This window comes from Canis aureus, chromosome 15, assembly GCF_053574225.1.
Source record: "Canis aureus isolate CA01 chromosome 15, VMU_Caureus_v.1.0, whole genome shotgun sequence".
Lineage (NCBI taxonomy): Eukaryota > Metazoa > Chordata > Mammalia > Carnivora > Canidae > Canis > Canis aureus.
The window spans coordinates 60762047-60778185 of NC_135625.1; the positions used below are offsets into that span (position 1 = coordinate 60762047).

The 16139-nt window shown below is 45.6% G+C and overlaps 1 protein-coding gene across 7 annotated transcripts in view; it reads left to right on the forward strand.

Annotated features, from left to right (window-relative positions):
• The first annotated feature begins 9347 nt into the window (after positions 1-9347).
• The window catches only part of AGK (acylglycerol kinase), an 81002-nt gene continuing 74210 nt past the window's right edge, over positions 9348-16139 (forward strand). For 4 of the 7 annotated variants that reach the window (XR_013353357.1, XR_013353356.1, XR_013353358.1 and 1 more), the window contains exons 1-2: positions 9348-9464; positions 12451-12568. Coding sequence is in view for 4 of the 7 variants with exons in the window: in XM_077850178.1 (XP_077706304.1) it covers positions 12468-12568 (101 nt within the window). In the remaining 3 variants the exon portion in view is untranslated. Of the gene's footprint in view, positions 9465-9948; positions 10142-10168; positions 10314-10528; positions 12330-12450; positions 12569-16139 lie in introns of those variants that run through there. The other 3 variants (XM_077850179.1, XM_077850180.1, XM_077850181.1) reach the window with 3 other exon arrangements.

Sequence of the window (16139 nt, forward strand, 5' to 3'; positions counted from 1 at the left end):
TAAAAAACTTAATATCCAAAATAGAAATGCTGGTACCAAGAGGGTAATATTTTTATGAGACTTGAAGCTTAGACTACAGACTGGGTATCATATCTCATGAGGTCACTGGATAAACAGGCAAAAATCAGGGTTATGCTGTAAGCCAGTGTATCTGACACATCTTATCCACCAGTTCATGTCTTTTGATCCCATCTGTCTACTGTTCCAGCTGCCACTGTGGCAACCAGCTTTGTGTGTGCTCTGACCGACTTTGGAGAGGCACAGCCAGACTGCACCCATCTTGAGTGCACGTGCTTGAGCGATGGAAATATCCCTGCCTTCCTTGTTGATACTGCTGTGAGAGCCTGCTCACCACCCATACCTGCACTTTTTCACACCCTGTGGGAAGTTAACAGCCTGACCGTGCAAGGCCAGAGCTGACGGATAGATCCTTCCCCTACTTCTCCTTCACAGGCTGACTCTGAGACTTAGTTGATGTGGATTTTTGGAGGACAGTCCTATTGGGTGAAGCAACTGGTCACATTTAAAAGTGGCCAGCGTTTGCTGCCTCACCCCTTGTTCCTCCTCATCTTCCTCCTCCCTAGGAGTGCATATTTTAAAGGGTAACAGCACATTAGCTCTCAGCCTCAGCCTCTGCTTTTGTAGAACCCAGCCTAAGATAACTAGCAACGCGCAAGGGGGCATGGATGAGCACGTACATGCATGTACACACACGGGCAAACACACACTGCCTCATACAAATACCATTGAATGTGTAGAGGAAGGTTTTTGGAGAAAAACTTACAGCAGCAGCAAAAGAAGAAGGGAAGAGAAGGAAAAGAGTATTCATGATATGATTCCACAAACTCTCATTATTCCATTTTGAGATGTGCTTAGATGAGGCACAGCTGGACATACCATGGGAAGTCCTCCAATACTGAAATACTATCCCTCTACTTTCCATATTTCTAGGGAAATTGGGAGAGGGACAGGAACATCTGGTCTACTATGTGACAAAGGGAACATCTTACTAGGGAAATAACTAGGATCTGGAGCTCAGCTGGGAGAGTCTACACCTGATGCTGGATCCAGCATTCTTTGTTGAGCTGGCTGAGTCCCACTGACTCAGCTTGTAGCCAAGCCTGCATAAAGTAGAGATGGGAAAGAGTCACCAGGGACCTTAAGCAAGAGATCTGTCTCTCCTGGTGAGGGACTTTTGCCCAGTTTTCAAGGACAAAGTTTGTCACTATACAATGAGAGCGGGGAGTTATATGCATGAGTCCCGGGGGATCCCCAAGCATCCCCAAGCACTCCTTTATATTGCCATGCCTAAGGACAAATATAATGAGGGACTATTGACTCTCTATCCAGGCAGGACTTTGAACTCAATGCCCCCGGAATGAAGATTTGATCTCTCTCCTCAAATTTTAATCAGCTTGTCCTAAGGTAAGAAAGTGTGGAATTGGTAGCAGAGGGGCAGGTTATAGTCACTGCTGCAGGTCAGACGCTAGTGGCAGAACAAAGACTGCAACCTCCACCCATGTTTATAGATTTTCATTTAATTTCCTTTGCTTTCCTCTTCCTTTGGGTGCTTTTAGGATTTTGCCTTTAGTGTTCTGCAGTTTCGGTCTGTCTGCTATATCTGCCAGTAATTTGAATACTGCTTTTTCCTATTCTCTATTCTCTCCTTCTAGAGATACCACTAGATGGTTATGGGATCTTCTCATGGTCTCTTGCATACCTGTTAACTCTCTTTTATATTTTGCCTCTCTGGTGAATGAAATAAAAGGAGAGATGTTCCATGTTCATGGATAGAAAGATTGAATATTCTCAAGATATTGGTTCCTCCGAATTTTATCCATAGGTTCATTATAATCCCAATCAGAGTCTCAACAAGTTGATTTGTGGATATTGGCAAAATGATTCTAAAGTTTAAATAGAGAGGCAAATGACCCCAAAATAGCCAATATGATATTAAAGGAGAAGAACAAAGTTGGAGGACAGATGCTACCCAACTTCAAGACTTACTATAAAGCTACAGTAATCGGGATCCCTGGGTGGCGCAGCGGTTTGGTGCCTGCCTTTGGCCCAGGTCGCGATCCTGGAGACCCGGGATCAAATCCCACGTCGGGCTCCCGGTGCATGGAGCCTGCCTCTCCCTCTGCCTGTGTCTCTCTCTCTCTCTCTCTCCTCTCTCTCTCTGTGACTATCATAAACAAATAAAAATTAAAAAAAAAAAGCTACAGTAATCAAGACATTGTGGTATTGGGGAAAATAGATCAATGGAACAAATTAGTCCAGAAATAGAGCCACATGAATAAAATGAACTGATTGGAAAAGGAACAAAGGAAGTATAGTGAAGAACAGTTGTCTCTTCAACAACTGGGCACGCACATGCAAAAAATAAAAAATAAAAAAAGACTCTAGACACAGACCTTATACTTTTCACAGAGATTACCTTAAAATGCATCATAGGCCTAAATGTAAGATACAAAACTATAGAACTTCTAGAAGGTAACACAGGAGAACACCTAGATGACCATGGGTTTGGTGATGCCTTTTCAGATGGAACACTAAACATGATCCCTGAAGGGAGAAGTTAATAGGCTGGTCTTTATTAAAATGAAAAAAGTATTTTGTGCAAGAGGCAGTGTCCAGAGAATTAGAACACAAACCACAAACCGGGAGAAGACATCTGCAAAAGACACATCTGGTAATGGACAGCTATTCAAAATACACAATGCACTGTTAAAACTCAACATTAAGAAAACAACTTGATTTTAAAAATCGGCCAGAACCTTTACAGACACCTCATCAAAAAAATATATAGATGGCAAACAAGTCCATGAGAGATGCTCCACATCACGTGTCAGCAGGGAAATGCAAATTAAAACAACAGTGAGATACCACTACACACCTATTGCAATGGCCCAGCTCTGGAGCACTGGATACACCAAGTGTGGAGCAACAGCAGCACGCACATTGCCGACAGGAATGCAAAATAGTATGTCCACTTTGGAAGACCGCTTGGTAGTTTCTAAACTTATTCTTACCATACAAGCCAGCAATCACACTTCTTGATATTTACTCAAAGAAGTTGAAGACTTATATCCACACAAAAACCTGCACACAAATGTTTATAGCAGATTCATTCATAGCTGCCCCAACTTGGAAGCAAACAAGATGTCCTTTAGGAGGTGAATAGATAAAGAAACTGTGGTCCATGCAGACAATGGAGTATTATTTGGTGCTAAAAAGGAATGAGCTCTCAAGCCATGAAAAGACATGGAGGAACTTTCAATGCATATTGCAAGGTGAAAGAAGCCTATTTGAAAAGGCTACATAATGTATGACTCCAATTATATGCCATTCTGGAAAAAGTAAAACTATGAATACAAAACAGTCAGTGGTTGCCAGGGTGGGAGTGGGGCGAGATAAAGGGGCACAACACAAAGGATTTTTTAGGGCAGTGGAATTACTCTGTACAATATTATAATGATGGAAATATGTCATCATACTTTCTTTAAACTCACAAGATGTACAGCACCAGGAGTGAACTGTAGGGTAAACTGTGACTTTAGGTGATTATGATGTGTCAAAATAGGTTCATCAATTGTAACAAATTATAACTACCACTCTGGTGAGAGATGTTGATATTGTAGGAGGCTGGGCAAGTGTAGGGGCAGGGACAGAGATGGAGAATCTAACTTCCTCCCAGTTTAAACTTAAAACTGCTCTCAAAAGAAAAAAGTCAAAAAAATTGACTCAAAACTCATTATGGATACAATTACGCCCTTTTTGCTCCAGAATACTTAGAATGGAGTTATCCTGGGAGACTGGGTTTTGCAAAATAAAATTAGAGACCTCGTTTGATACAATCAGTGGGGACCCCACCTTTGTTGCTTTTTCACTCCTGTATTAAACACACAGCCAGAAAGTGCCAGCTAGGGCCAGATGTCACCAGGAGGAGTAGGTGGGAAAGGATGACAAAGAGATACATTAATAAGAGAAGTCCCATTCAGAAAAAGGCAGGGCCCATACAGATCACAGGCGAGAATGGGCATTACAGAGAAGGTCTTATGAAATCTTGTATTACATTGTGGAAGATATCCTCTCTCCTAGGAACCTGCTGGTTCCTTAAAAGGCCTCATTTACATGTCTCCAATCTGGCTGTAGTAATTGCAATGGATAGTAAAGGTCACAAAAAGGAAGAGATTTTAAGCATAAATACCACAAGAACATCATTTTACACTTTTTCTTAGGGGAAATGAAGTAGTCTAAAGAGGAATTTGTATGCATAGAATAAGTAAACAGACCAAAAATGAATGTTGAAAGAATTCATACAAAATTTTCTATGAGAGAAGTTCTGACTGGGGACCACTTAGTCCCACAGGCAGGTTTCATCTGAGATGCTACATATAAGGCTTTTGTGGTGATGAGCATTATCACCTTTAACTCTTTTAGTGAGTCTATGGACAGCAAGCATGGCACAGGTCCAGGGGAATGGCTGAAGAGTGATTTTAGGAATAAAAGGTTAGGCATACCGTTGATATCAGTAGTCTCTGCCATTTACTTTCACTTGTATTCTTCATAAAAACCTAGCATCTTTTTAGAAACACTGTCCTGGGGCACCTGAGTGGCTCAGTTGGTTAAGCATCTGCCTTCAGCTCAGGTTATGATCCCAGTGTCCTGGGATCGAGCCCCATATCTGGCTCTCCACACAGTGGGGAGCCTCCTTCTCCCTCTCTCTGCCTGTCTTTCCCCCTGCTTGTGCTCTCTTTCTCTCTGTCAAATAAATAAATAAAATCTTTGAGAAAACCCAAAATGAAACAATGTCCTTACTATGTCTTCTACCCACCAATAACCTGTGGCTTGTAGTTTATCAGTTTAGTGCTCTTGGCTTCAAGAAACAGAAAACCCTGACTCTAACAGGCTTATACAATAAGAGAATTTATTATTTCATGTAATAGGATGTCCAGAGTTTGAGCAAGCTCCAGGCACGGTACAACCATGTCGCTCAATGATGTCATCGAGGATCCAGGTTCTTTCTGTTTTTTTCCCTTCCATCCTCTGTGAGTTGGCATGGGCCCAAACTGGTTCCCTTCACGGCTGACCGGGAGTTGTGGCAGTGATGCAGGTAGGCTGGGTCCGAGCACTCAGAAGAGGGTCCCGCAGGACCAGCCAAGGTAGGCCTTGGCTCATGCAGGACAGAAATCAAATGCAAGCCAGAGAAAGTGAAAACTGAGATTATTGAGTAGTGTGAGTGACCGGTAAAGAATAACAGACGGAGTGTCTGGGAGACTCAGAAAGCAAAGGACAATGAGTCTTGTCATCGCTTGGGGTTAGGAGTTTATATTGCAAAAGGCATCTAGTGTACATGTTCCTTTAGACATCCAGGGTAGAGTCTGATCAAAGGCAGGTGACAGGTGAATAATAGGTGTTATAAATTCCTGAAGGTAGGGGTATTGATGCCAGCGCCAGTCAAGGTTTGACTGAATTTAATGTCCTGGAACACGTTCCAGATCTGGCTCTTCTTAGGTGCTATTAGGTGTTTGGGGCTTAGGGCATAACTTGAGAATGGTTAACTTTCTTGTTTCCTCCTTGAAGTGGGAACATAGTTTCTTTGGCTTATTCAGAGGCAAAATATAGAACATGAGTAAATGGGGCTTAGCAGAAAAATAGCAGAGATGGAGCCTTTCTGTCTTTTCTTTTTTTCTTTTTTACAAGAGGGAGAGAGTGTGCAAGTGGGGGGAGGGGCCGAGGGGGAGAGAGAGAGAGAATCTTAAGCGAGCTCCACATCCAGCACCGAGCCCAATGTGGGGCTCAGTCCCACAACCCCTGAGATCAAGACCTGAGCTGAAATCAAGAGTCAGACACCAACTGAGCCACCCAGGTGCCCCTGGACAGAGCCTTTCTAAGACGGAGTCCCTTCAGCTTCTCCACTTCAGCAATTTCAGGTATTATGTACATGTACGGTCTTACCTGAGGGAAAAAGTAAGACCTTCTCTTTAATTCTCATTGCAGCTGTATCGAGATAGAGATCCTACACCACGCAATGGTCCCCTTATTGTACTCCTAGAGTCGTGCAGCCACCACTACAACCAACCCTAGCACACTTCATCACCCCAAAAAGAAGTCTTTCCATTGGCATTTTCCACTTCTTTCCAACCACCCGGACCCCAGCCCTGGGCAACCTCCACTCTCCATGTCTAAGTACGTGCTAATTCTGGATGTTTCGTGCAAACAGAATCCCATGGTATGTGGTCTTTTGTGACTGGTTTATTTCACCAATCATAGAGCATAACCTTTGTAGGGCTCATCACCATCACTTTCTTGAATTCCCCACCCCCTTCAACAAGATTGAAACCTTTCCTGAGATCTTTCAGCAGATTGGCCCTTAAGACTCTGGTCTACGTAGAGCTACATGCTCAATTTTTCATCCAAGCACTGGCAGTGGAGGAGGAATTACTTTCTGTATCTTAAACTGATATAAACCCCCTCCTTGCAGTATACTCTTCACCCAGATTTCCCAAACATTATCCATAATTTATAAATTATTTACCATTTTCACATCTACTGCTTGCTTCTCTGATTTCTGGTCTCTTTCTTATAAAGACCTTTGTGATTACATTGGACCCACCTGGATAATCCAAGATAATCTTCCCATCTCAAGAGCCTTAACTTAATCACCCCTGCAAAGTATTACTAGATTCTAGGGGTTAAGGATATCTTTAGGAGGTCATTGGTCTCTCTACCCCAGTGTTTAGTGTTCAGTGCCAACACTCTGAAGACGGGAGAGGAGGACACAAGATTGGGCCGAGGGAGAAGCTGAACTGGGTTGTGTCCGACAGCCTCGGTTGACCCTGTGAGGAGCTGTGGGGCTCTCAGAGGTGATTTGCTTTAGCCCAAATGACCAAGCGTTTGAACTCCCTTCTAGATCAGTCACTGGATGTGGGCCACCTCCAGAAGGGTGTGACATTGGTGAAGATGGCTCACTGCATTGGGTGCTGTCCCCAAGGGGGCTGACAGCTGAAGGTCTGACCACCCCCAGCAGCTGGGACAACAGGTGGTGCATCACCATGTCCAACACTCAGCGCTGGTAAGGATGTCTGAAAAGAGCATTTGAAAAGTTTCTGTGTTTTAGCGTCATTTGTGTCCTTACACATTTATAAACTACATGTTTAAGATTTGGCTTTCACTATAATCCCACATAGAGTGGGAGTGAGGGGGTGGGAGATTAAGTTCTACAAAGCATGGACAATCCTTAGTTAACTTGTTTATCACTGTGTCCCTCTGGAAATGATTCGAGGGGACAGTTGTTAGCTTAACCAAAGGGCCAACAATAGCCTTACTACAGGGAAAATATTAATGGCATAAGTCATAAAACTAAATGGGATACTACAGCAACACATTAAAATGTTAGTAAATACGTGTCATGTAATGGGTACAGTTAACTCCTTGAAGATGAATTTATGACTAATTCATGACTTAGTCCTATTTTGATGCAGATATTTCCCATTTGCAGGTGACATATCTGAGTCATAGTTCCCCCGTTTCTATCTATACAAGCATGCGATTTAAGGAGAGAACACAAGGTCTCTTTCAGAGACCTGCCATGCCCTCCCCGCCTTTTGCACATGTAATTCTGAAGTTTTTATTCTGTGGAGATGTCTCATCTTTTCTAGTTTCATAGTCCAGATAGAAACTTGGGAGTTGTTTCCAGATTTTTCTCCTGGGAACACAACAGGCTGACATCAACGTCCCCATTCACCACAGTGAATTAAAGGCTTCATGATAAAGAAAGAATGTAAGCTAATGGATATTCCCACGGCCCCCTGAGCACTTTTCAATGAGGGATGGTCCTGAGTGAGGCCTGCTATGCTATGCAGCTCTGTGTTCTCCCTCCCATGGAGGGGCTGCCTCTCTCCTGGGGTGTTGTTTTCTCCCAGGTGGATTGACCTGCTGCCCTTCTTCACAGGCCTTCTGGGCACCTGCTTTGTGATGCCTGATGTTTCCAACTGTCCATGGCTCCAACTCAAATAAAATCAAGTTCTCCTCTCCTAAGTTTTAAGAGAAAACTTTTGGGCAGCCTGGGCGGCTCAGTGGTTTAGCGCCTGCCTTCAGCCCAGGGCCTGATCCTGGAGACCCGGGATGGAGTCCACGTCAGGCCCCCTGCATGGAGCCTGCTTCCCCCTCTGCCTGTGTCTGTGTCTCTGCCTCTCTCTCTCTCTCTCATGAATAAATAAATAAAATAAAATAAAATAAAAAGAGAGAGAGAGAGAGAAAATTTCTCTTTAGATTTTCTGGTTGGGAAGTTATGGTACGTTCGTTCATCCGAAGAGAACGTTTCTCATTTTTGGAAACCACTGTTTTGCGGAAGCCCTAAAGCTTAGTCTGCCCATTGGGCCATCCGGCGCGAAGTCTTCAGATTTTTCTAGCCTTACAGGGATGCAGTTCGGCAACTCATTTTCAAGAGCACATGTCCTAAATAGCTGGGAGAAGAGAAGTGGCAAGAACTGTCTCCCATACCTTTAGTATCACAACATTTTATAGCTAGAAGATGTGTTTTACGATGATCTTCTTAGCGCCTACTTTACAGACAGAGGAGAGAGGGCTGCAAGTTCCCATGACCTAGGGTGGCCCAGTGAGGATTGGAACCTGGTAGGGTAGGGTGGGCCTTACCGCACTATACCCGCTGGATGTTGCGGTGCTTCCTAAGACAAGCATGTAGGGGAAGCCAGGGAGGACGCACGTTTACCTGGAGCAAACGGGGAAGGCAGGAACCACGCGGGGTTCCACGCGGCAGCGCCCCGCACTCATCAAAGTTGTTTGGAGGAATGATGGGGAAGGAGGGAGGTAGGAAGGAGGTAGGAGGGCAGCCTGGACGGGCTGGCGTGGTGCCAAGGCTAACGCGGGGGTGCGGGACTCGAACTGCCGTCGGCCCCGGCTCCTCCGCGCGGCCGGAGAGCGATGCTGGCAAGTACGGCCGGTGCCGTCACCCCCGGGCTCCCCCCGCACGCGCCCCGGGCCGCTCGGTGTCCCGGGCAGGCCGCCCTCCGCCCTCCGCCGCCCGCGGCGCACCTGCCGGCGCGGCACCTGCTCCCCCTCCCATCAGCCCCCCCCCCCCCCCCCCCGGCGGGGCCAACGCGGGCGCCCGCTGTCCGACAGCTCGGGGCGGGGGGCGGGGGGCGGGTTGTGTTTTGTTCTGTCGTTTCCTCCTGCACGTGCCCGGCTCCTTGGTTTTCCGACACCGCCGGGTCCCGAGACACCGCCCTCCCCGAAACTCCGCGGGCGCCGGGCGGGGCGGCGGGCGGCGGGCGCCGGAGAAGGGGCGGCCCCCGGCGGGCTCCGGCGCAGCACGGTCCGCGGGCGGGCGGGCGGGCGCAGCGGAACCCGAGGGCGGCGGCGCCGCGGTTTCCCTTAAAGGCGCGGGGGAAGCGTGAGGGAGCACACAGGAAGCCGGGGCGGCGAGCGGGAGCGGCCGGGTGAGCGGCGCGGGGCCGGGGCCGGGGCCGGGGCCGGGGCGGGGGCGGGCAGCGGGGCCCGCGGGAGGCCTCCGGGGGGCGGGGCGGAGCGGCGGGGGCGCCCCCGGGGCCGGAGGATGGGGGCGGGGCGGCGGGGGGCCTCCCCCGGGGCCGGGGGTGCGGCTGGGGCTGCCTCAGAGCGGGGGGCGGGGCGGAGCGGAGCGGCGGGAGCCGCCCCTGGGGTCGGGGTGGGGGCGGGGCCGGGGTCCCGGGGGTCCCCCTGGGAGTCAGCTGGCCTGGGAGCTGGGCCCCGAGCCGTCGCTGCCCTGGGCGACTCCCCCGCCCCCTGTCCCCTCTGGGCCTTTCCGGGCGGTTTGGTGGATGGGTCGGTTCATTCATTCCTGGTGCTTTACCTGGTTGTGTTTGCTGGAGGCGCCTGCCCACCAGAAATTGGGAGGGTTTTTTTTTTTTTTTTTTAAATATTTTGTTTATTTATTCATGAGAGGCAGAGAGGCAGAGACCCAGGCAGAGGGCGAAGCAGGCTCCACGCAGGGAGCCCGACGCGGGACTCGATCCCGGGTCCCCAGGGTCACGCCCTGGGCCGAAGGCACGTGCTCGACCCCTGAGCCACCCGGAGGCCCCAGACGCGAGATGTTCATTTGAACGCATCACATTCAGATCTTACCCGAGATTGAGGAGTAAGAATACTGCTGGGTACTTAGAGGAAGTATGCACCGCTGTGAATAGAGTGCACATTGCCGTGACAACTCAGATACAGATGAGATCTTTTTATCCAGATCACTTAATCAGAGCAGGTGTTGTTGTATCCTCATTTTACTAACGAGTAACGTGGGTTCACAGCCCCAGCAGGTGTGATTTTTTTTTTTTAAATTTTTATTTATTTATGATAGTCACACACAGAGAGAGAGAGAGAGAGAGAGAGAGAGAGGCAGAGACACAGGCAGAGGGAGAAGCAGGCTCCATGCACCGGGAGCCCGACGTGGGACTCGATCCCGGGTCTCCAGGATCGCGCCCTGGGCCAAAGGCAGGCGCCAAACCGCTGCGCCACCCAGGGATCCCAGCAGGTGTGATTTTTGCAGCCAGCTGAGTTGATCAGAGCAGATGCCGTCTTCCCATTTTACGAACAGGGAAAGGGAGGTGGAGGCCGAATGACTTACCCAGGTTCTCACCGCCTGGAAGTGAGAGAGCTGCCCTGGCATCTAGGCCTCAGGATCCTCGCACCGCTGCTCATTCCGCTATACTCGCTTGCCTGCGAAAAAAGTGTTTCCACATTTTTGTGAATGAAGCACTGTTCTGTAACAAAAAAGGAGTTCCATTGGCTCGTGGATGGCCTGTAAACAGACTTTTTTTTATCAACTCTCAGGTTGTTCTCTAACAGTATTGGCATACCCCCCCCCCCCCCCATCCTTGCCTCCGGTGGTTTTTGGACCTCCTCCACACGGACAAGGCCCAGATCTCTATCTCCCACCCAATTTCTCCTGGCTTCAAACTGCTAAATCCAGACTGGTCATTTGGATAGCCACTTGGGTATCCTGCAAGCATCTCAAATCCACCATCTTCTCAACTGCACACACTACCCTTCTCCACAAACCCGCGGTCCAAATCTAATGATTGAAATCCTCGCCCAAGTGCAAACCTGGCTGGTTTCTCCTCTCACCTCCTACAAGTGAGGAAGTGAGGTTTATAGTCAAGGAACAGGGTAGTGATCAGTGGATAGAAAATTAAGTTTGATGAAGAGTGGACAGTCATGGAGGAATATGCTAGGTTGAGTATGAGGAAAACGGGAAACCTAGCAAGGCCTGTTAGGATTCTTCTTGGCATCCCCGTGTCTCCAGAGATGATGATCCCTTCTGGGTTTAAGGAGGGCAACCTCATAAGTGAGGGTTTTAGGACTTATTTCAGGAAAGAAGGGTCAGGTGGGGAGGTCAGAGTGACCTTTCATTGGTCACTCTGACCATTGTCACTCATTGACAATGAGTCAATGATTGGTGGTCACTCATTGTCTCAGACTCCTTTAGCTTAAAATATTCAATATGCAAAAAAAATTAAATTAAAAAAATAAAATATTCAGTATGCTAAGTTGCCATATTTTGGGGTGGTGTGTCCTGAACACCATGACATTCAGCAGTTAGCACTGAATGGGTTGTGGGAGCTAGATCTTATTTTAGGAATGGGGATACAGCAGTGACCAGAACAAAGTCCTTACTCTTGTGGAGTTTACAGTCCTAGTGGGATAAGCTAATAAATGAGCAAATAAGGATCATCAAATGGTAAAAGCTGTGAAGAAAACAAACAGAATAAGGATATATATTGTCACTTGGTTTTTTAATAAAGTTGTGTGAACTTCCTTTGCTTACAGCAGTGCATGAGTGTGTCTATCTCATTTTGTCATCAGTGAATATGATCATTTAAAAAATTTTGGTTTTAGAGGTGAACAGTGCTAATTCTTTGTGATTTGCATGTCTTTGATTACCTAGAAAGTTGAACATTTTCACACAGTTGTATTCGCCCTTTGAATTCCCTGTGCGTGTTCTCCGCTTATTTCCCTATTTTGGGGCTAGTGTCTTCCTCTATTTTGAATAAGCCTTCTATGGTACTTATTTATTGTTGAGGCCTTTGTATATAGTAGACAAATACTCTTAAAACAGTGGTAGAGTGTCTAGGGAGGGAGAAAATGCAGGAAGCCTGGAATTCCCTTCTCTGCGCTTCTCCGCTTGCTTCTGATACAGTGAGACACAGGTGAGCAGAGAGGCAAGAAGTGAGTTTAGGTAGAAAGAAGTGAAGAAAGAAGAAAGGCAGGTGGGCAGTGAGAAGATGAAGTTGATGAGCCTACAAGGGAGCAGACGGGAAGAGGCCGGAGGTGTGGTAAGGAGGAACAGACGTGAGGGAAGGAGAGCAGAGAGGATGGGCGGATGGAAGGCACTCGGCGCTCTACACGGTGAGCTTAGGTACTTACCTTTTTCTTTTTCTGCCTCTGTGAACCTAGCAAATCTTTAGGAGAAGATGACGGTGTTCTTTAAAACACTTAGAAATCACTGGAAGAAAACGACAGCTGGGATCTGCCTGCTGACATGGGGAGGCCATTGGCTGTATGGAAAACACTGGTAAATACATAATATTCCCCACCCCGCCTTCACCTCCAACACCAAAACCACCTAAAGGGGCCTGAGGTCAAATCTTGCTCGACTGAGCTCTTTCTTCTCTGTAAAACATCATGGCATAAAAGATAAATATATGTTAAAAGCACAAAGACAAAGGCTTCTTGTTGTAACCAGTCCTGGAAAATTGTACTAGCAGAGCCATCAACTCTGGATGATAGTAGTGAGATCGGAAGCTGAAGAAAGGGAGAGAAGTCAACTCCCAAGTTTTGAGTAGAAGGGTTTGAACTCCCCTGTCTCCTTGGGATTTTATAAAATTCCTTCAGTTTCTTAACTATGATCTGTTATCACTGTTGTGTTAGACCCTGACTGATTCTGCTAGCTCCAGCCCCTGTGACTTTCCACATTTATCCCATTAGCCTGGGTGAATTTAAATGAGACTAAGACATTCACACCTTTTGTTTGAATACGGAATTCAGCAGTCCTGGGTTTTATTAGTCTCCAGGCCTGAGAGCAGAAGAAAGTGCCCGAGCTCCCCTCTGGTTTAACATGGTAATAAGATTTAAAGAAAATTTTTGTATAAAAAATTATATAAATAATAGAGCCAATTAAATTGTTGTCTTTTGGGGATTAAGGGTTACAGCTTAAGTATTTAAGGACACTGCAGTCCAGGTGCCTTAAATGACTGCTTTGTTAAGCAGAAGACAGCTTTTGTAAAGGTAGTCAGTAGAAAGGAAATTCATATTGATATTTTTGTAAACTGTCTCCATTTGCCTTTGCCTCAGTCAGGATAATCTTAGGATGCAACATGGTGTCTAGTTTTTTGTAGCTGTAGATTAAAGGTAACATATCCCTCCTTTCCCCCTAAGTATTCTCAAGGCTCAGTGCTTGAATTCCATTAGCTGGCATGTAAAGAACAGACCTGAGAAGCTTAAAATTTGTATTATATTAAAAAAAAAAAGATGGAGGAAATGTTTTGACAAATGCAATATGAAACATATAACGTGTGCCCTTTGTCCCTCTTCTAACTACCCTAGAGTCCTTACACCTCCTGCCACGATGGGAACTAGGATTCCCTCTGCAGGAACACCCAGTCCAGGCCCCCGCTAATGCAAGCAGGAGGACCCTCCCACACCCTGAGAGTCAGTGCTGTTTCTGCTACTAGGCGAAGATTTGAGGAAATAACCATGTACCCTGTTCAGGATGTCTCGTGCATACCCTCATAATTTCTTGCCAGTGTCGTCTTGAGACTTGAAAAACAGCCCACTCGTTCTGAATTAGATCTGAGAGATCTTGAACAGAAATGCAGTAAGCCTGGAGGCCTCATTTTGCTCTCTCTCCACCCTTAATGTTCAAGGGTGCATTCACAATGCAAACTCTTATTGTCCTGTTGCTCTTCCTTTTCTCAAACTTTTCTCCTGTATTCTGTAGTACCGTATGGCCTTTTTGTTTTAAAATCATAGTGGAAAACACATAACATAAAATTTGTCACCTTAGCCATTTTTAAGTGTACAGCCAGTATGTTAAGCGTATTCACGTTGTTGTGCAGCAGAGCTCTAGGATTTTTTCATCTTACAAAACTGAAACTCTATACCCATTAAACATAACTCCCCATTTCCTCTCCCCGCCCCCAGCCACCACCATTCTACTTTCTGTTTCTGTTGGTTTCACTACGTTGGGTACCTTGGATAAGTGGCATCATGCAGTATTTTGTCTTCTGTGACTGGCTTATTTCATTTAGCATGATCTTAAAGATCATTAATGGTGTAGCACATGGCAGGATTTCCTTCTTTTTAAAGGCTGAATACTAATCTGATATATGCATGTATATAACCACATTTTCTCTATCCATTCATTGTCAATGAACATTTGGGTTGCTTCCACCTCTTGGCTCTTGTGAATAATGCTACTACAGTGAATTTAGGTGTGCGGATATATCTTCTAGATCCTGTTTTCAGTTCTTTTGGGTATATATCCAGAAGTGGGATTATCTGGGTCTAGGGTAGTTCTAATTTTCTGAGGAAGCACTATACTGTTTTCCATAGCAGCTGCATCATATTACAATCCCACCAACTGCGTGAGGCTTCCCATTTCTCCACATCCTCACCAATGCTTGTTATTTTGTTTTTGTGTCGTTTTGACCATGGCCATCCTAATGGGTATGATACAGCATCTTCTGGTTTTGATTTGTATGTCCCTACTGATTAGTGACGTTGAGCATCTTTTCAAATGCTGTTCGGTCATTTGTTTATCTTTGGAGAAAGATCTGTTTAAATCCTTTGCCCATTTTAAAAATCAAGTTCCTTGGTTCTTTTGTTGAGTGGTAGGTTTTCTTTTATGAGATACATAATTTGCAAATATTTTCTCCCATTCCACAGGTTGCTTTTTCACTCTGTTGATGGTGTCCTTTGATGCTGAGAAGCTTTAAGTTTGATATAATCCTGTTTGTCTATTTCTATTTTTGTTGCTTCTGTTTTTGGTGTCCTATCTAAAATAACACGGCCAAGTTCAGTGTTCTGAAGCTTTCCCTCTGTGTTTTCATCTAGGAGTTTTATAGTTTTAGATCTTATATTTAGATCTTTAATCCATTTTGAGCCCTTTCCACATTATATGATCTTGGCGTCTTTGTTTAACATTAGCTGGTCATATATGTAGGGTTTTTTTTTTTTTTTTTTTATTTCTGGGCTCTCTGTTCTGTTCTATTGATCTGCATGTTCATGCCAACACCACCAGCTTTAGTAGCTTTATAATAGGTTTTGAAATTAGGAAGTGTGAGGCCTCCAGCTTTGTTCTTTTTCAAGATTCTTTTGTCTATCTGGGGTCCATTGTGTTCTGTGTGAATTTAGGATTTTTTTTTTCTATTTTTGCAAAAAATGCCCCTGAAATTTTGAGAGGGATTGGATTGAACCTATAACGCATTTGGGGTAGTATGGACATTTTTACGATACTAAGTCTTCCAGTCCATGAGCATGGGTTTATTGGTGTGTCTCATTTCTTTTTTTTTTTTTTTTTATTTTTTTATTTATGATAGTCATACAGAGAGAGAGAGAGAGAGAGAGAGAGAGAGGCAGAGACATAGGCAGAGACATAGGCAGAGGGAGAAGCAGGCTCCATGCACCGGGAGCCTGACGTGGGATTCGATCCTGGGTCTCCAGGATCACGCCCTGGGCCAAAGGCAGGCGCCAAACCTCTGTGCCACCCAGGGATCCCGGTGTGTCTCATTTCTTTCAGCAGTATTTTGTAGTTAGTGTACAAGTCTTTCACCATCTTGGGTTAAGTTTATTTCAAAATATTTTGTTCTTTTTCGGTGCTATTGTAAATGGGATTATTTTCTTAATTTCCTTTTTGGATTGTTCATTGTTAGTGTATAAAAACAGTGGATTTTTATGTGCTGATTTTGTGTTCAACTTTGCTAAATTTGTTCTAACAGTTTGTTTTTGTATGGAATCTTTAGGGTTTTCTACATGTCCTCTGCAAACAGATAATTTTTCTTCCTCTCCTGTTTGGATGCCTTTTATTTCTTTTTCTTGCTCATTTGCTCTGGCTAAGACTTCCAATACCATGTCGAATAGAAGTG